Source organism: Thalassophryne amazonica, chromosome 14 (assembly GCF_902500255.1).
Source record: "Thalassophryne amazonica chromosome 14, fThaAma1.1, whole genome shotgun sequence".
In the NCBI taxonomy this organism is placed as follows: Eukaryota; Metazoa; Chordata; class Actinopteri; order Batrachoidiformes; family Batrachoididae; genus Thalassophryne; species Thalassophryne amazonica.
This window is the reverse complement of record NC_047116.1, coordinates 45,373,907-45,395,472: the sequence shown is the minus strand read 5'-3', so window position 1 is coordinate 45,395,472 and position 21,566 is coordinate 45,373,907. Positions and strand designations below refer to the sequence as shown.

Genomic DNA, 21,566 nt, shown 5'->3' with positions numbered 1-21,566 from the left:
ATATTACACACACTTTTACTGACAAATACTGAATACAGTCGGGGGCCTGTTAACCCTCTGGGGTCCGAGGGCATTTTTTTGGACAGTTCGCTCGCCTGGCATAAATGTTTTATTATTGCTATTAACAACTCTCCCTGCATCCCACAATCAAGTTTTATGTCTCTTTGTTTCAGGACAACCTGTGTTTTCAGAATATACGTATCTGTTTTTGTTGTGTTTTATAAGTGTAATAAAGGTTTACAATCAAAAATAGGCAAGGAAAAAATAAAACAAACTAATTTTCCACAAAAATTTATTCAAAACACAGCAAACTATAATAAACAACTGTTTTGACACTTTATAATGGTAAATTGAGGTCTTGTGTGAAACACTGTACAACAAAAAAGTTCAAATAATAAACAAATGTATATTTTGAACAATATATACAAAATGGTCTATGCATTTTGTTGTCCTTTGATATGGTAAACAGTGCTTTATGCAGAGAAAGCAACAGAGTTATCCAGTAACATTCACATGCAAACTAGTGGAGCAATCCTGATAGTTACACACTCTTTGAGCATGTGAGATTGTCATCAGAGGCTCTCCGTCTGGTCCTGCTTTCACTGATCGCTGTGCGTAATGGTGCAGGGCACACTGAGTATGTACTAATAGTATGTACTCATTGGAGCACCCAGGGTGCTATTCAAATGGGCCAACTAGTAACATATCACTCCTGAAAACGATCTGTGGCTTTTCACATGAGGTAAATCTGCCCTATGATTGGATTTTGGAAAACCACGTGACGGTGAACCAATTCTGATTGGATGCTCACATTGCACACATCACACAGCTTCTATGAGGAGTACAAAGATGCCCGATGGCTGGCTTGAAAGTCCGTGGAGTTAAGTTTTCAGCAAAAAAAAAAAGTAAGTTTCTATCTCATATCATTAAAAAGTTATTTAGAATTTAGTGAAGCTTGGTCTTAGCCATCGTATACAATGGCGTCGGCCCAAGAGGGTTAAGAAGCTCTCTAGTTTCACCATCAAGAAAAAGAAAAGACATTAATAATAATAACAAAAAGTATATTTGAATGCACACATGCCCAAATGTGCCCACACTGGTTTTTGTTCTGAACAATTTCACAGCACTATTTAACCACCAAGCAGTCCCCGTGCCAGCCTCCAACCTGATGTGCATTTGCACATCACATATGATTTGAACAACGACGGGATTTAAATGTTTCCTATTAACAAAAACAAATTCATCATGTGATGGCACCTTTATAGCAAAATGTGTGCAGTCAGTAGCTGCAATTACATTCGGGAAACCAGCTCTTGCTGCAAAATGTGCTGTAATGTTGGAATGTGATGTATCTGGATGACATTTGGATGAATGCATTCCACACAGCTGGTCTGAAGGTTGATTGGCACACGGCACATGCCTGACTGATCAGTCAGCTCCCGCTGGAATGCCCCTGATGCTAGGATGCCCAGCGTGGTCAGCACCTGTGTGGGCACAGACAATACCTGGCTCCTCGCTGTATTGCGCTCTGAGCCGGCCGCAGTTCTGTGCGCAACTCCAGTAACAGTCGCCTTGGTAATCGAAATCAGCTTATGAGCCAATTATCGTCATTTGCAAGTAAATCCTCGCGTTTGATGTCGCACGCTCACGTTGGATTGCACCATTTGCCAGGTCTTCTGACGCAGCCATTGTTAGTGCCATTTTACGCATTACTTTGCACTTTTCTATCCACCTATATAATTGCAAACTCGGGGTGTGTTAAATGTTCATCAGTGTGTCTCTGATGTGCACATCACTCTGATGACTTCTTGTTTTCACACTATTAACATGTTGGAGATGGCACAATAGCTGTAGAAATGTGCGTAAGCCAGCCAGGATTGTTGCGTGACGCACCGCACATTTCCACAGTCATTTCACTTTTGATACATCTGAACGTGAGCGTAGAGATGGACGTACGCCACATTTTTGTATGTATGCATTGCTTTGTAGATGAGACCCCTGGTGTACACAGAGCAGACTGGCTGCAAATCCTTTGGTAGTCTACTTTGAATTTACAGTGAATGACTAAAATTTAAGGACTTTAAAAATCCAAAGGAGCCAGCTGAGGTGGCTCGGGCATCTTTTCCAGATGTCCCCTGGATGCCTCGCTAGAGAGGTGTTCCGGGCACGTCCCATTGGGAGGAGGCCCCGGGGAAGACCCAGGACACGCTGGAGTGACTATATCTCTCAGCTGGCTTGGAAACACCTCAGGGTTCCCAAGCTGGGGGAGTTGTGTGGGGATCGGGAGGTCTGGGCGGCTTTGCATGAGCTGCTGCCCCCGCGACCCGACTCTGGATAAAGCAGAAGAAAATGGATGGATGGATGGACTTTAAAATTTAAAGACATCCAAAAAGTGACATTGAGCGTTGATGTCATCTTGTGTTTTCACTGGAATTTACTGAGGACCAGGGCATAGCTAAATGTCGTGCTTTGGCTTATTTTGTTCCAGAGAAGGTGCGATTTTCTGTGCTTATCCACATTCTCCAGTTCAGAAGGGATGATAGGAAGGCATACTTTTGTATGCACACACCATCTTCTACAAATATTAAAAAGGAACAAACAAAACAGCAATGATGTGTTTCGTAGTTTCCCATAATGCCCCTGGCGGCCGCCTACACTTCCCAGAATGCACCGCGGTTCCAGCAAAGTTCCGCTGTCTCACAGCGCATGTAAACAATTGCAAAGCGAGGATATGGATGGTGCTGATTCAGGAAGTTCACTAGCGATTATGATGGTGACACGTTCTCTCAAGTTGAGAGGATTATCTAGAGGAGGTGTAGCACCTGTGATGAACTTCTGCTGTGCGCCGATGTTGTCTTGTTGTTCACGCTTCATGAGGTGTGTTTACATTGTGCCCTAACTCGGAACTCTGTTGAAACGAACTCTCGCATGAGTCACAGATCGCTAGATGGCGCGAGATTTCACAACTGCGAAAAACCAAATTCTGTCAATCAAATATGTTTTCTGACCCACAGAGACACAGTTTCCCACCAGTATTGATTATGAGCTGGGAGGCAATTAGACGTGTGACTCACTCACTCATCTTCAACCACTTACTCCAATTAAGGGTCATGGGGGGGGGGGGGGGCTGGAACCTATCCCAGTAGTCATAGGGTGTGAGGCGGGGTACACCCTGGACAGGACGCCAATCTGTTGCAGGGCCTTAGACATGTCTCTCTGTCTGAAATTGTTTTCCCTGGCAATGTAAGAGCCAATGCAGCCAAGTCCTGCTGGCACCTACGCATGCAGAGTCAGTCCTCGGCTGTCCTTCCCAGCTGGCTGACACTGAGTAGTCAGTGTGGTTTTTAGCTGGAGGCGGGGTTTTACCTCTAATTAAAGCAAACATCCATCCTGCTGAAGTATCCTGGAGCAAATTCGTGCCTCCTTAGGAAGCTGGTGCTCTGGTGTCAACCCAAACCTCTAAATGGAGGCTTGAGGAGACAAAGGCATGCCTTTCTCCTTCAGAGATCGATATCATAACACAATCAGCAACAGCAATGACAATAAGCAGTTGTGTCTGATGCATAAACCAACATAACTCCAAGCTTCAGCTCAACATCACAGAATTTTTTTGACAGCTTGATCACAAAACTTTCCCAAAAAACTTCATTTAATTCACTTTTTTGTGACTTTCAGATTATTTTTGTCGCTTGTCTACCCTTCCTCCCCGCATAACGTTCCAACTAACTCATTTCTATTTGTCCTCTGCTACCCTTCATCCCCAACGGCCTCGTCCTCATCGCTCCCTTTTTGTCTCTGCCTTGCAATTTTCTCTCACCTCAGTCTTCACCTTTACTGCTCACATTCAACATTCTTTCTTTCATTCCCTTTTTGCCGCCGTTACAGCTCTAACTCCAAAAAGTGTTGTATTCTTCACGACTAAAATGGAAAGTTGGTTATGAAAAAACAAAAAGGAGCAGATGAGACCCAAATAAAACAAAAAATGCAGGTATAAAGAAGGAGAATGTAATGAAAAGGAGATATCAAAAAGAGAAAAATATAAAACTCACAGGAGGAAATCAGATCAAACCTGAGTGGAAGTCGATGATGATGACATAAGAAGCATGATGGGACACTACTGACTAAAACTATCACATAAAATATTCAAATAAATCATTCTTGCTGGAATTTGTGTGGGATTTTATTTGACTCACAACCTCCGCCTGTTAGCAGGGTGAAAACATGTAACACCCCAAAACAAACTAATTCACAAAAACTAAAATAAAATCAAATAAAGAGGAGGAAGAATGGAAAACTGAACAAAACAAACAATCAAACAAACAAACAGAAAACCCCTTAAGTGAAAGAGAAGGGAGGAGGAGCCCTGGATGTTTACCATGTCCGTTCTGATAGCTGGTTCTTCGCTTCTCCTCTGACGTCATCTTGGTCTTGATGTACCACTGACACCTACAAAACACACATCAATGAACAGCTGTGGCTGTTGTGCCTTCTTCACATCTTCAATATAGTTATTTGAGCAAGAACCACTTGCCCAGTTTAATTCACATTCTACATACTTGTATTACCTGTGATAACATCTATGCATGACATTAGTATGAAGGTCAATGATCAGTGTCAGTCAAGGTCATTAAACAGTCTGTAAATTACATTTTTTTTGCAATAACTTCAAAACTAAGAGAGCGAGAAGAATCATTTCAAGTGCATACAGATCAGAAAACACAATACCATCTGCTGAACTCTATGTGGTGTCATGATGAGGTCACCAAATGATGTCAACTGGCATTAAATGAAACACTGAAAGCTAGATGGATGATTTTAAGTGAATATGAGTCAGCAAACAGATTGCCATGTTTTGAGCTGATCACTATGATTGGATTATCTGACATTATGACATCACAGCATTCATTCATTCACACATCTTGTATATTTATGATTTGTAGTGGTCAATAGGCCTTTTCTACTTGATTGTGGTATATACAAGTATAATTATAAATGAGTGTTTACTTTCTTTACTCACTGGTTTTGATTGTGATTTGTTGTGATGAACTCAGTAATAATTTTTCCTTTGCTGCTACTGTGTTGGCAATATTCACCAACATGGAGAGATGGCTAGGGGTGAGATGATCTGTGATGTTCCTGAATTCACTTCCAAAGACATGCAGGTTGAATTGTGAATTGGAAACTTTAAATTGAGCGCAGGTGTGAATATGTCTGTCTATGATACACTGGCAGACTATCATCCAATGACTGCTGGCATATGCTCTAGCTCCCCTGTGACCCAATTAAGGATCACGGTCCCCAAATCTGAGGGACAGCCCAGCATCCATAAACACCTTGAGAGAGCTGGATAACTCAGGAATTTTCTGGTAAAAGGAACATATGCATCCCCTGCGTGAGCAGCCTAGACCAAAAACTAAGATCTAACTTACAGCTATTTCTGAGCTCAACTAAAGCACAGAGGTTAGTGACAAAATGAGCCCAGAGACAGCAAAAGGGAAATAAATGAGCAGCCTTGAGGAATAATGCACATGCCAAAATTAAGGTGCCCTAAAAGACTGTAACCACAGAGAGGAATGTCTCGGAAACTGAGCTAATCCTTATGTTCAGGCAAGGAAGCTTGTATGGTAACAGCTTTAAGACAAATACCCTGAAATTCCAGTGGACTGATGTGTTGTCTGAGGAGAGGGGAATGCCAGTGTGGCAAAGGGGACAAGTTACTCCTAATCGTCAAGACAATTACAAATCATGAATAAACATGATATGTCAGACTTCTGACAGCACCCTGGGAATTTCAACCAGGGAATTCGACAGTTTGAATAACTTCAACCTAAGACACACAGGTTTGTTGCAATTGAGACAGAGACGTGGTTCCCAAATACAAAAAGAATTTAATAACAATCAAATTTCTAGTTAAAAAGACAATTTTATAAAAACTAATTTAAAACACCACCGATCATGACCACATGAGGGCGCCCTTGCATCACGCAGCTGGCAGAGTTTTCCAAATGTCCACACTGAGCGTAAAAACGCCGTGGCAAACAGTGCACATCCACCGGTCTCACAGGACGAAATCTTTCAGCAGAGCACCAGAGCAAAGCAGCAGGGCCTCCTTCCACAGCCTGGTCCAAAATCCTACATTTTAAACAGATAAATATAAACAACAAATATCTGAAAGAGGAGCTTACTTTGCGCTGTACATACCGAACCGTCTGTCACAACAATCAGCTGTAACTCGACATCACCCCAGAGGGTCAAGAGCACCACAAACTCAGCAGCGCACCACCAAAGACAGCCCACACAGAGGTCTCTGTACAACAAAACCATTTCCTTAAACACTCATCACTACGCCTCAACGAGCCTGCAGCTGTGGCCGGCGCCTACCTGTCTTCACGGGAACGTGGAAGTGAACACGTCCAAACACCTGCAGTCAATCTCCAGAAAGAGAAAGAAGAGCACACACACTCCATCTTTTATACAAACACTCCTCTGCCACAACCAGCTGCACTCAATCCACCAGCTGAACATCATTAAGGTCATCCATCCTGCTACAATCCACCCCCACAAACTGAATCGTCACCCCGACGATGGAATAGACCCCATTCCTTAACCTTAATCATACCACCTATATTACATAGGGCCAGAAGGACCCACTTGCACTGCAGACCGTGGAAGATAATGAATATTAGAATGACCCGCAGTAACCCTAGTCGTCCGCTGAAGTACAACCTCTTCACTAGGGGGGAGGGAAGACGTACTAGACTCCACTGGCAGAGATGGCACAGCAACCACTGGATCTACTGGTGGACTCAACTGCGGGGAAGCAGGTAAACTCACAACCTCCACCCCCTCCACCTGAGGGGCAACCTGGGTCACCTCTCCCACCCCCTCCACCTGAGGAGCAGGCAGAGTCACCACTTCCCGCACAACTGAAGTAGACGCAGGGTCCTCAGATCCTGACACCAACCACCCGCCATTACGCCACCACCTGTCCTCTAATGGCTCCACCAAAGGTGGAGAAAACTCCACAGGGGGCAGAGAATGGGCCACAACCTCATCAGGGGACCCAACCCCTACCACTACCTTCAACAACGAGTGATGAACCTGCTTGGCTCTGGTTAAATCATCCTTAGGGGCGATTGTATAAACAGTCCCTTCTTCCTGTGGTGCCCTCAGGACACGATACATCACAGAGGACCACTGGTCCTGGATCTTATGACGGCCCCATACCCCAAAATCTTGCAACCAGACCAACTGGTTCTCCTTCAGGGGAACATCACGGACATGCTGATCATAATCCTTCTTACGCTGCTCTGCAGCAGCCATCAGCCGATCCCGGGCTCCATCAAAAGCCATCTGCAAGCGGGTCTGGTGCTCCCGGACCCACTCATGAACAAAACCACCCACAGGCTCCTGAACTCGACCCAACAGAAAATCAACTGGAAGTCTTGGCTCCTGACCAAACATCAACAAAAAAGGAGACAGTTGCCTGATGCGGCATTGTGTTATAAGCATACAAAACCTGGGACAAACAAGAACCCCAATGATGCTTTCGAGACACGGGCAGCGTGCGCAACAGATCATGAAGCATTCTATTAAAATGCTCACACTGCCCATTCCCAGATGGATGGTATGGTGTAGTATGAGACTTCTCTATGCCATAAAAGCCACACAACTGCTGGATCAATACACTCTCAAAACTCCATCCCTGATCAGAATGTATCAGAGTTAGAACCCCAAACCTCGAAAACCACTCCGTAACCAGAACTTGAGCTACTGTAGGAGCTCGCTGGTCACGGGTAGGGACTGCCCACGTGTACTTACTAAAGATGTCAGTCATTACCAAAACATTTTCCACTCCACCATGACTAGGCTCTAGAACAGTAAAATCAATGGCAAGAATCTCATTAGGCCGAGATGCCAACAGGTGTCCCAGGGGGCCACGAGCCACTGGTTGGTTCACCTTTGCTACCTAACACCTCTCACATGCCTGGCACCAATCTGCCACTTCTGCAGACATCCCTGGCCAATAACACTGCTGACGTAAAAGCTGTAGGGTCCTCTCGACCCCTTGATGAGCATGCCCTTGATGAACCTCAGTCAACACATCGGCTTTTAAAGCTGCAGACAACACCAACTGCAACACAGCCCCAGCTCCATTGGACTTAAACACCTGACGGTACAAGACACCATCCCTCTCCACCAACCGGTCCCACTGCCAAAGCAGCACCCGGGCTGACTGCGACACCTGATAGCGCTCCTCCTTATCAGGACCCCTTTTATGGTCCCAAAACACCCAAACCTCCCAAATCACTGGATCAGCCCACTGCAGTGCAGCCAGGTCAGATGGAAGACGGTGGGGCAAGACTGCAACCACAGCCTGCCTTACATCTACCTTACTCCCCTGGCAAACCTGTTGCAGCGGCTCCAGAAGCTGGGCACCACTAACCATTACCAGGAAGTCCTGCATCCCAGGAGAATGCAACCGAGAAAGGGCATCCGCGTTCTTATTACAACAACCCGAATGATACTTAATCTCAAAATCAAACGAGGCCAACTGCGTTGCCCAACGTTGCTCAGTAGCACCAAGTTTTGCAGATGACAAATGACTCAAAGGATTGTTGTCCGTGTAGACAATGCACTTATGGCCCAGCAAGTACTCCCTGAACTTCTCGGTCATTGCCCACTTGAGTGCCAAAAATTCCAACTTCATAGAGCTGTAGTTCACCATGTTACGCTCAGTAGGGCGTAACCCACAGCTCGCGTAAGCAATCGGCCTAACTTTATCATCCTGTTCCTGAGACAACACTGCTCCCAGCCCCCCATAGCTAGCATCCACCTCCAAAATAAATGGAAGACTAAAATTAGCATATGCCAGCACAGGTGCGGAGGTAAGCTTAGCTTTTAAAATCTCAAAGCTGCGGCCACATTCCTCTGTCCAATAACCCGAAACTGGCTAATCTACCCGACTGGGCTTCACCCCAGCCAACTCTGCTACCAACCTGTGTAGGGGTGCTGCCAACCTTGCAAAACCACCTACAAACCGGCGGTAGTAGCTGGCAAAGCCCAGAAAAGAGCACAGTTCCGAGAGTGTGACCGGAGGTGGCCAATGAGCAACCACCTCCACCTTGCTAGTGTCAGTAGCAACACCCTTATCAGAGATGACATGCCCCAGGTAACGCACTTCCTGCTGAAAAAATGCACACTTTTTGAGTTTCACCTTTAACCCCTCATGCTGCAAACGCTCCAGTACCACCCTCAACCTATCCAGATGTTGCTCAACAGTAGAGGAAAAAACACAATGTCATCCAAATACAACAATAAGGACAGACACTGCTGATCACCAAAAATCCTCTGCATCAATCTCTGAAAAGTACCAGGAGCATTGCAAAGCTCAAAGGGCATCCGGTTCCACTCAAACAAACCAAAAGGCGTGCAAAAGGCCGTCTTATGATGATCAGCCTCCGCCACAGGAACCTGATTATACCCACTCGCCAGATCCATGGTAGAAAACCAACGAGCCCCAGTGAGGGCATCCAAGGACTCATCAATCCGAGGCAAAGGGAAGGCGTCCTTCCTAGTTTTTCCATTCAAGAGCCTGTAATCAACACACATACGCAAACTGCCATCCTTTTTCTTAACCAGCACAATAGGAGAGGCATGAGGACTGCTACTCTCCCTAATAACGTGTTCCAAGCAGCTGATTGATGTGATCTTTGACAACCTCATACTCAGAGGGCGGAATTCTGCGATACCGCTGTCACACTGGAATATCATCCAGAAGCGGAATCTCATGTGATATTAGGTCAGTACAACCCAGATCCCCATCTTGGGCTGAAAAGACAGAACTGACCCAACAATGCTCTCACCTTACCCTGTACTTCCAGAGGTAAGTGACCCAATTCCAGGGCTGCAATCTGATCCTGCACTGATGGAGAAATGAACTGCAAGGCCACTACCGCCTCCACCGGGGGCACCTCGGCAACCCCCACAGGCAGACTCACAACCCGAACTTCCTCTAAAGTGCCAATCATAGCCCAGGGATGTAGCCACACATCCACCGATCCCACATTCACCACCGGAATGTAGGCTATACCCCGCTCCACCTACACCAATGCAGGAGATGCCAACAGTCCAGCAGGCAAGCCAGACTCCACAGGCTCAAACAGGGCCGCCCCACCAGAATACCACTCCTAGCATGTAGCCCTAACAAACTTCATTACACCGCCCGGGATCTGACAAGCCTCTCCCCCATGAACCTTAACCTTCCCTACTCCTTGATCCACAATACCACTAGCCTTGTGGCACATCTGAAATGCCTGCGTGACATAATCAGGAACCTCCGCCACTGCTGGCAAATCAAACAGGGAAACCCCATGCTGCCCAAAAAGTTCCCCATAACACGTGCGGATGACATTCATACCCAGGACCCCAGAAGCCTGTGGAGACACCAGGCACATCTTTAACCACCAGAATGCCACATGCTGGCAACAGCTTACCACAAAGCTCCACATCCAACTCCAAATAGCCCAGGTAAGGGATGGCTAAGCCATTAGCTGCTTTAAGCTGTAGCCAATTACATGATTTCAACCACCCCAAACCCCCTGGATCAAACTGCTGATGAAAAAAAGACTCTGGAATAGTTGACACCATAGATCCTGTATCTATCAGACAAGGGATCCCAACTCCCCCCATGCTCACCATTAAATGAGAACACAGTGACACAAGCTTGGACACTACCTTGTCACACGTCCTACCCAAACCTGAGCCAGTAACTTGCCCCCCCGAGCTGTGGCTCCGCAGCTCGGTGGGCACTAGTTTCCCGACCCCTGCGCGGCGGAAGATGGTTTGTTTAATGAAGAGGCTGACAAAAAGGATTGACTGTGGGCCGCCACCCAAACTCCATCACACTCCCTGGCAAAGTGACCTGGTTTCTGGCAGCGCCTACAAATTATAGACCCCTGGGGACGAAACCGCCCAGAATCCTACAAATGGGAAATACTCGGCGTCACCCGATTCAACTGCTCCTGTTGCCGCTGGAGCATCTCCCTTACTTCTTGTAGTTCTGAGGCCTGAAAAGAACCAGCCTCCACCTGGCCACTGCCCTGAACCCCGCACTGAGTACCCACAATAGACTGGATGGAAAAATCACCCTTCGTACCTCCAGGTAAACCCTCTCGTTCCCACCTAATTGCCTCACCCCTAACCTCCAACAAGGTTGGAGGCTGGTTGGTTGGTAGGCTGCCGGCGCACAAACTGCTTCAACTCGCGCCGAAGTGACCCATCAAACACACTCAACAAACTGATCACGTAACACCTCTGCATTTGGGACACCATTAGGTGCACGCTGCTTAACAGATATCATCAGACTCATTAATGCCAATGAAAACCCTAACCGAGTCTCTCCCTCATGCTGTCTGCGGGAGAAAAAGGCCTCTTGAAGTGCCACATAAGATTCTGCAGCCCCATACAGCTCCTGCAACACCCCAGTGATCTTTAATGGGTCTGAACGCTCTTCACTGGAATGATGCTTTATTTCCTCACGTGCTTCCCCCTCCAGATGATCAAAATAAAAAAATGCCTAGTCAGCTTCAGAGACATGACAGGCTCTCACACAAGCCTGCATCTCCTCCAACCATTCAGCCAACCCCATACCTGTCTTGCCATTAAACATGGGACATTTTCTATCTCGGGGTAAAAAAATAAACTTTTCCATTACTGGAGCATTACCACTAGAGGACACTTTAGATGAGGGCTCTATACTCGGGCCAGGCACTGCCTCAGCCTGTTCCTGCTTCAACCTCTCATTCTCCATCCTAAAGTGAGTGACTAACTCTCTCAGCTCCTGCATTTCCTCTGCCATCATACCCACTGAGACTTTCCCACAATGAGGATGCGACCAAAATATGGGAAATTACTTGCACCGAGGCCACCTGCTACTTTGCTCTGGAAAACAGAAAAAATAACAAACACACACAAAAAAATTTACTTCACCAAAAAACTAATAGAACACACCGCTCTAGTCTCAATTTGCATCCCACTTCTGACACCAAAATGTGGCAAAGGGGACAAGTTACTCCTAATCGTCAAGACAATTAAAAATCATGAATAAACATGATATGTCGGACTTCTGACTGCGCCCTGGGAATTTCACCCAAGGAATCCGACAGTTTGAATAACTTCAACCTAAGACACACAGGTTCGTTGCAATTGAGACAGAGACGTGGTTCCCAAATACAAAAAGAATTTATTAACAATCAAATTTCTAGTTAAAAAGACAATTTTATAAAAACTAATTTAAAACACCACCGATCATGACCACATGAGGGTGCCCTTGCATCACGCAGCCCGGCAGCACATGCAGTTTGCAGAGTTTTCCAAATGTCCACACCGAGCAGCCGTGGCAAACAGGGCACATCCACCAGTCTCACAGGATGAAATCTTTCAGCAGAGCACCAGAGCAAAGCAGCAGGGCCTCCTTCCACAGCCTGGTCCAAAATCCTACATTTTAAACAGATAAATATAAACAACAAATATCTGAAAGAGGAGCTTACTTTGCGCTGTACATACCGAACCGTCCGTCACAGCAATCAGCTGTAACTCAACACCACCCCAGAGGGTCAAGAGCACCACAAACTCAGCAGCGCACCGCCAATGACAGCCCACACAGAGGTCTCTGTATAACAAAACCATTTCTTTAAAGACTCACCACTACACTTCAACGAGCCTGCAGCTGTGGCCGGCGCCTACCTGTCTTCACGGGAACATGGAAGTGAACACGTCCAAACACCTGCAGTCAATCTCCAGAAAGAGAAAGAAGAGCACACACTCCCTCTTTTATGCAAACACTCCTCTGCCACAACCAGCTGCACTCAATCCACCAGCTGAACATCATTAAGGTCATCCATCCTGCTACACAAATGTCATTGAAGATGGAATAGGGGAATGACAAAACTAAGCTGTCACTGTCACGGGAAAGTCAAGGAGCAGAAAATCATAGACAAAATGGAGAATGAATGGTATAGTTTGCAGAGACTTGTCAGAATCCACCAAAGTACTTTGAGAAAAGAACTGAAAATGACAGGACTGCTCCTACAGCCAAATGTGAGTCTACCACAAAATAGAATTTAGAGTGCTACTTCTCCCTAAAAAGTGACCAATCTCTGGAATGAATAGGCATCACCTAAAAGTCATTGGTAATATCAGCCTTCACCAGTAGTCTCCTTTGACCAGTCCGTTTAATAAGCCTAATAGCATCATAACTGGAAGAAGAGTGCAAGGACAAAAGGTCCTAAGGAATCATTTAGTTAAAAATAGCTCAAGAATCAGAGTGAGGAGAGGACATGTCAAAGACTAGCCATGCCATTTTTTTACCAAATTATTTCAGAATAGCAACACCAAATACGTTAACCTGAAAATGGGAAAAAGGAGGAAAAAAGAAAGGGCAAATAACATTAGCTTTAATAGTTTCCTTGAACGGACACCATGTAAGGTTCAGTGAAGGATGACTGCAGATTTTATTTTATTTTATTTTATTTTTTTGCAATTTAGGAGGAAGACAGCGGGGACAGAACACCAACCCAAAACTCCTGATAATCTTGTCAGTAAATACTCCACAAAGAGGGCTGAGAGGTGAGATAGGAGGAGAGGAGAAGGGGTGGAAAGATGCACAGTCAAATGTTTTTGGTAAAGCTCCTCGTCTCCCTGTGGAGGCCTACAACATCTGGGGCAAACAGACTTGGGATGGCGGACCTTGCATTGACTGCAGATATGGGAGAAATGCCCGTTACTATGAAGGCAGACCAAGCCATTGAAATAATTGCAAATAGGATGGCCATTGTAACATAGGATGGGGTTACACAGTCTAACCAATTGTAAAATGGTAAATGGACTGCATTTAAATAGTGCTTTTCCATCTGCATCAGACACTCAAAGCGCTTTACAATTGCACCTCACATTCACACACACCGATGTCAGGGTGCTGCCATGCAAGGTCTTACACAGTGGGAGCAGGTGCAGTAAACACAGTTTTAGGGCACATAACTGCAGAATGGCCATGAGAGCTACACACAGTATAAGTTACAGCATTCTGACCGCCAAAGTTCCGCACTAACAGTTCTGTGTTGACAACAAGTCAGTCCAAGCTGGAGTTATAGAGAGAAATATAGTTAGCAGATGTAGTGGAGACTGATTTATGGTATTCGTAAAATAAAATGGTAGTCACTGACCAGGTGTCCATTTCAGCCTTGTTTTCTGGGTAGACAGCAAATAACATCCCTATAGATGCCAAAAGCTGTGAAAAACTTGCCAAAAGAGATATATATTTTTTGAAGCCTCGGGTCTGAGGTTTGGAGAATGACAGACACAACCCACAGTCAGTGGGCTGATGAATGTCCAACGGCAAAGGCAGCAAGAGAAGCCAGATTTATCTTGAAGGATGTTTGCTCTCAAATGTGATGAAATAGTAACTCCAACAGGTGCCACAAATCTCCTACTGGAGGGGCAAGGGCAAGCAAGGCCAACCCCAGTGTGAACGCTAGAGTGGGCAGAGTGGTGACAGGTGGAGGATCTGTAGAGAGACCATCAGGGCGAGGGATAGTTGAGGCCAAGGAGATGCTAATTAAGCTGCAGCAGAGGTGGAGGTCTGGGTTCTTGGATTCACAGAAGAACACTGGTTTTTCAAGCGGGAAGCCGGGAGTCACAGTCTTGAAGAGCATTGGAGAGAGTTATCATGGCCTACAGAACTGGGTGAGAATCCGTTGTTACACCGGGATGGACCCGACGCAGGGGAGGAGTGTCGCTTTTTTGGCGGCTTGACGATTTAGCAGTCCATTTCTGCCTCGCAGACTGCAAGAGAGAACAGCAGTCAGCAGACAAGAAGACTACAGGAGGAGGACACCATTTTGTGGGCAACAAGGATGAGATCATCTTTGCTAAACTCTGGAAACTCTAGAAAAAGGAAGCCCACCACCGGTCAGGGCAACTGTGATGAAATCAACGGACTGAGAAACTCTATCACATAACTGCCTTTTTCCATTCTAGTGCAAAATGGAATGTCGATGTCATCCACAGAATCAGGATACACATGATTATACATAGAACAGAATGAAGGATTGGACATAACGAAAAAACATTACAGAAAACTAACACGGAAAGAACCAGCGATTCGAAGAATGAGCGCTAGCAGCAAAGAGGTGTATTAGAACTGACATTTTAAATAATGTTCATGTTTCCTGTTGGTCATGAGATGATGACTACAATGAGAGCCAGTTGGTCCTATTAGAGATACAGCTGTTACTGATTAAGTGACTCTAAAATAAAGCTTGAAAGTTGAGTCTTTCTAGTATAACTTACGCTACAGTACAATTCTCAAAACTGAGTCACTGTAGTACAGTAGATAACTGAAACAATCCTTCAATGGTAATACAAACACCAAATTTGACACAAATACTCCTTAGGCATTAGTGTTTTGGAAAAAACAACTGGGCATTTGAATTTTCAATAATAGGTGACCAGGTCAAATGAAGGGGTCAATTGAAGAATTACACAGGAGTCAAAATTGAAAAATGCTCCAGTCATATTGAAAACTATACCACATTATTTACCTGAACATAAAGATTCCAAAAAGGTATAGTTTGGATGATCTATGACTGAATGTTATGGAGTTATGGGGAAAACAACAAGAATGGTGACAAGGGTCAATTTCAGTTTGTACAGGTGTCAAAAGTTAAAGTCGCTTCAATTTTTGTAAAAAAAAAAAAGTGGTGCAAATTATTGGTTGAGCTAATATGATTAATAAATGTAATAGTTTTGACTGTGTTGAATGCTTGGGCTCCAAATTAAAGGTCAAATAATGTCAATATCCATTGGATTCTGTTGTGGGTGTGTGTATGTGTGTGAGGATTCCCGGTCCTGCGTTCATGTCTGTGTCCCCTGTCATGGTCTGTCATCCAGGTGTGTCCTCAGTGTGGTGCATCCTCTGTCTCTGTCTCAGGTCTGTCTCCCCATTGTCTATGTTTTGTCTCCCTTGGTCCTAGTTCCCTGTGTTGTTTCCACTGTGACCTCCTGGCTTACACTCTGTTCTTGGTTGAGTTCTATGGATTCTATGGATGGATCTGTGGTTGTACCTAATTCTTGATTTATTATTTTTTTGGTTAGTGTTCAGTTCTTTTTGTACTTTATTTTATTGTCTCCTTTAATGTGTTCATATTCATGTTAGTTTTTCTACTGTAAAATTGTTATTTCTATGCTAAACTACACATTGTTTTTGTTTGAATTCTGGAATTCATTTTGGTTTTTATACTTTATTTGATTGCCTCTTTTTACTTGTTGTATGAGTTTTCTCTCAAGGCCCCTTCACACATAACATGACTGTGGAAGAATGGCACTTGTGGAAAATCGGAGCTGCACTCAAATGTCTCATAAAGCAGTCACCACATCCATTCGGGCATGGCACATGCACTCTATATTTGCATGCTGCTCACACCGGAAACCCATTCAAACGGCGGGTAAGATGAGGTTGCACTGCCATCTGATCATATTCACAGCATTCGCACAGCATGTCGTACACAGGTCGGACCTTCAAAAACATTGGCCATGTTGAACTGGCCGAATGGCATGATCGAGGCAGCCTTCACACAGCCGACATTTGGCGAATGCATTGTGAGTGTCCATTTGACCCACTGTTAGACGCCATTGGCCGGAGTCCAGGTGCCACCCAAGAACATTTAACACCACTCGCGGGGCACTTAGAAAAGGCGGGGCCACTTGCGCTCCCAGCATGAAAATAGAGTGCAAGCAGACCATTTTCAAGCTGGATGTGCGAATGGCCCCACCTTTTCTAAGTGCCTCACGAGTGTGTTACCACACAAATGTCGCGGGTCTATGCGTGTGCCTCACCACAACCACAAATGACAAGTGTGCGGTGTGATCCCGCCAAAACACAGATGGCGTGTGAGTGTCGTTCCCCCCCGGGGTGGCTGGAGCACGATCGCTGTCCGGCGCAGAGCGTATAGGGACGGACGGCTGGCATGTCCATGCCGGAACAGCTGACCACTGTGTACGATGCACATGTGTGGGCGGGCTCTCATGCTCTCATGACATGCTGATAATTATGTACAGACAAGATCACAGCCACGTCTCAGTGCGCACGGCATGGTGTGAACTGTGCGATCAGCCAGACACTGGCCAGGTTAATGTCACTTACAACACAGGGAAAGGCATGAACACATTCATGTGTGATCGCTTTGCTCATAGTGCCGTGGACACAGTGTGCATGTCAGCTGACCGCCGGCCAGCGGCTCACTGTCAGCTACAACTGACAGGGTGTACATAATGTGTTAAATTAAAACACAGAGAACAGAGAAGGGCAGGTAAATAAATAATTACTACAATTAATTAATACATATTTACATAACAAATATAAAAGATAAATAATCACAGGACAAAGGGACAGAGGGTGAGCCATTTTTTCTGTGAGCTGTGAGTTGTTCCAGACAGGTGGGCATGTTGGTGGCAAGCAGCAGGTGCTGAGCCCTGTGTACTCACAGGTCACAGCTGGAGAACACATAGCGTGACATGCAGAATCACACCTCATGACACCCCACCATGAGGTGCGTGCATCGGTGGGCTCTCCTCACATGGAAATAAATAAAACCATATATTGCATTTGCAACACGTCTGCAGCGAATGCCTCAGAGCAACAAGTAGCAGAATTTTTAGTTTTGTTTGGTATATTGTTCTGCAGGCCATTTTTAATTACAAATTCATCCGCACACCGCCTGAGTTTTCATTAGCCTTCATTTGTTTGGCATTTTTTTGTTGAAAATTTAGCAGGTGAACACTGGGTGTGTTAAAAACAATATTGTGGGTGCTCTTTATTCATAATGTGAAGTAAAACAGAGCATGCCATGTAAAAGAAACAGTTTTATTTTTGCTTAATAAACTGTACTATGTGGTCAAGACTATTTATATTTAGTTTCTTTTGTCTGTATTAGCATATTTGATATTGGAGTAATCCAGAAGTAACTGAAAGTAATCAAATTACATTACTTTAATATTATGGTACTTGGATTACGTTACCGATTACTTTTTTCAACAGGTAACTAGTAATTGTATCGGAATACATTTTTAAAGTAACCCTCCCAACCCTGGCAATGTGGTATCACACCTTTGCATGATCACACTGTGTTCGTGCGAGTGCACGTGAATGTGCACAAAACCACTGTAGCGTGATTGTTCATTCCTGTCGGACCGCGTGTCCCTTCCGACAGCAAGTGGAACGTATTGTGGCTCCACAGTTACTTTTTTCACCCTTTTCGGACGGTTTATGCTTCTTTCGCCCAACTTCATGTTATGTGTAAAGGGGCCCTTAGATTTCAGACTGATTAATGATTAATGATTGTTTAAATTAAAGTACCTGTGCTTAAAATAGGTGGTGCCCCCAATTATTTTAGGGGAATTAAATATCATTCCAATTAAATATTGTATTACTGTTTTACTAATGAGGCATGACTTACCTTGGTCCCCACAAGGAGGACATTTCAATATTAAAGATGAATAAATCTTAAAATTCAGATTCATTACATTTCTGGTTCGCCCATTTGATCCAAATACAGTAATGATTAAATCTTAAAATTGGTGCGCCTAATCATTTTGGGGTAATTAAATATCATTCAAGTTAAATATTGTTTTAATAATAAGGCATGACTTACCTTGGTCCCCACAAGGAGGACATTTCAATATCAAAGATGAATAAACCTTAGTCAGATTCATTACATTTCTCTTCGCCCATTTGATCCAAATAATTATTAAATCTTAAAATTATTAATTATTCTGGTGTGCCACTGGTGAGGTCCAATCCAATTTGATCTGAATAATTATTAACTATTTTAAACTTGCTACATCTTATGTTTCTGCGGTGTGTGGCCAAAGTTTAATAAGAGTAAATTATTTAAATCTGCTGCAAATGTCTAATGAGTATTTGTGCTGAATTTGGTGCTTCTTTCACCATTTGAAAGATTCCTTTGTAAATATTCTGTTATCTGCGGCACAACTATGCAAGAAGGAGACTAGTGAGGGAAACCATCAAGACCCCCATGACAACTATGAAGGAGATACAAGCTTCTGTGGCTTTGATCGTCAAAACTGTCCCCAATGCAACTTTTGTCTGTTGCATCATTATTGAAAAGGATTTTCTTCAAAAAAACGTGAAATTTCTGCGGCAGTTTGCCAGAAGGCACATGGGAGTCTTGAACCTAGATTTGATCTGCCAGTGAAGTCTGCGGGGTCTTGGACACGGATAGAGTAGATGACACAGAGGGCATTGTATCAGAAAGGAAGTGAAAGGGATGTGGAATGCTGCTGCTGACTTCTGCTGATGGGGTCAAGCTGTTCATTAAAACAAAAAATAGTGGCGTTTGTCTTTATCGGCCCTCACCAGTCCTGTCCTCTGATTCCCTTTATCTGCCTCTCCTTGTGTCTCTGGGGCTTTTATGTTGAAAAGAGGCAGCGCACACAAAGACCCTGGGCTCTTCTTTTGCCCTCTGACCAGCTGAGCAATGTTACAATACATACTCACACATATACGCACGTGCACACTTGTGTCAGTCAGACAACCTTGCTGTAAGCAATCAAAGCATCACTGTAACTCAAACCACTCCAACACTTCAAAAAGACAGACTCCTCTGCTGCAACGGTTGCAGAGGGTACAGAAGAAAGGGAGGATGAAAGAAAACATGAAGGACGAAACAGTCGATGGCGGGCAATTTAACAACGCACCGGACACCTGTGTGTTGAAACTCTAACATAAGTGCACGATTCAGCATGAGCACACAAATGGAAAGGTGGAAGCTCTCAGCAGAGGCAGGTGTTCAAATCACTCGTGCAGCAGGTCTGCTTATATTTTACCTTATTTTCATGTATTCTAAAAACATGTAAAGCAGTATGACTGAAAACTCTCATTTTCAAGCTGCATGAGCACATTTGGAGCACTTTAAAATGAGAGCGAGTGTCCCTCCTACACGGGCTACAGAAGTCACAGATATGACACACTGTGGAGTCAAAAACACTCTGGTGCTTTTAGATGGATTAAAAAAATATTAAGCCCTTCAGCTGTTATCTAGAACTTTAATCGACAGCAACTGGAGTTTTTGTTGGTCTTTCACACGTTTTATCGCTCATCCAAGTGACTTCTTCAGTTTAAAATGGTCGAAGTCACTTGGATCCTACTCGGATGGCTCTTCATCAACGCCTGTCAGCTCTTATTCCTACACAAGGCGAGATGATATTAGAGACACATACTCACACTTACACTCAACACAAATATAAACACAACACTTTTGGTTTTGCTCCCATTTTGTATGAGATGAACTCAAAGAACTAAAACTTTTTCCACATACACAATATCACCATTTCCCTCAAATATTGTTCACAAACCAGTCTAAATCTGTGATAGTGAGCACTTCTCCTTTGTTGAGATAATCCATCCCACCTCACAGGTGTGCCATATCAAGATGCTGATTAGACACCATGATTAGTGCACAGGTGTGCCTTAGACTGCCCACAATAAAAGGCCACTCTGAAAGGTGCAGTTTTGTTTTATTGGGGGGGGATACCAGTCAGTATCTGGTGTGACCACCATTTGCCTCATGCAGTGCAACACATCTCCCTCGCATAGAGTTGATCAGGTTGTCAATTGTGGCCTGTGGAATGTTGGTCCACTCCTCTTCAATGGCTGTGCGAAGTTGCTGGATATTGGCAGGAACTGGTACACGCTGTCGTATACGCCTTGTCCAGAGCATCCCAAACATGCTCAATGGGTGACATGTCCGGTGAGTATGCCGGCCATGCAAGAACTGGGACATTTTAAGCTTCCAAGAATTGTGTACAGATCCTTGCAACATGGGGCCATGCATTATCCTGCTGCAACATGAGGTGATGTTCTTGGATGGCACAACAATGGGCCTCAGGATCTCGTCACGGTATCTCTGTGCATTCAAAATGCCATCAATAAAATGCACCTGTGCTCTTCGTCCATAACAGACGCCTGCCCATACCATAACCCCACCGCCACCATGGGCCACTCGATCCACAACATTGACATCAGAAAACCGCTCACCCACACGACGCCACACACGCTGTCTGCCATCTGCCCTGGACAGTGTGAACCGGGATTCATCTGTGAAGAGAACACCTCTCCAACATGCCAAATGCCAGCAAATGTGAGCATTTGCCCACTCAAGTCGGTTACGACGACGAACTGGAGTCAGGTCGAGACCCCGATGAGGACGATGAGCATGCAGATGAGCTTCCCTGAGACGGTTTCTGACAGTTTGTGCAGAAATTCTTTGATTATGCAAACCGATTGTTTCAGCAGCTGTCCGAGTGGCTGGTCTCAGACGATCTTGGAGGTGAACATGCTGGATGTGGAGGTCCTGGGCTGGTGTGGCTACACGTGGTCTGCGGTTGTGATGCTGGTTGGATGTACTGCCAAATTCTCTGAAATGCCTTTGGAGACGGCTTATGGTAGAGAAATGAACATTCAATACACGAGCAACAGCTCTGGTTGA

The 21,566-nt window shown here is 44.8% G+C and overlaps 1 protein-coding gene across 2 annotated transcripts in view; it reads right to left on the bottom strand.

Moving 5' to 3' along the window:
* Positions 1-21,566, bottom strand: part of LOC117524148 (ephrin type-A receptor 6-like) — an 866,515-nt gene that overhangs the window by 71,542 nt on the left and 773,407 nt on the right. For both annotated transcript variants that reach the window (XM_034185882.1, XM_034185881.1), the window contains one exon: positions 4,376-4,446. In XM_034185882.1, coding sequence (XP_034041773.1) covers positions 4,376-4,446 — 71 coding nt within the window. The remainder of the gene's footprint in view (positions 1-4,375; positions 4,447-21,566) is intronic.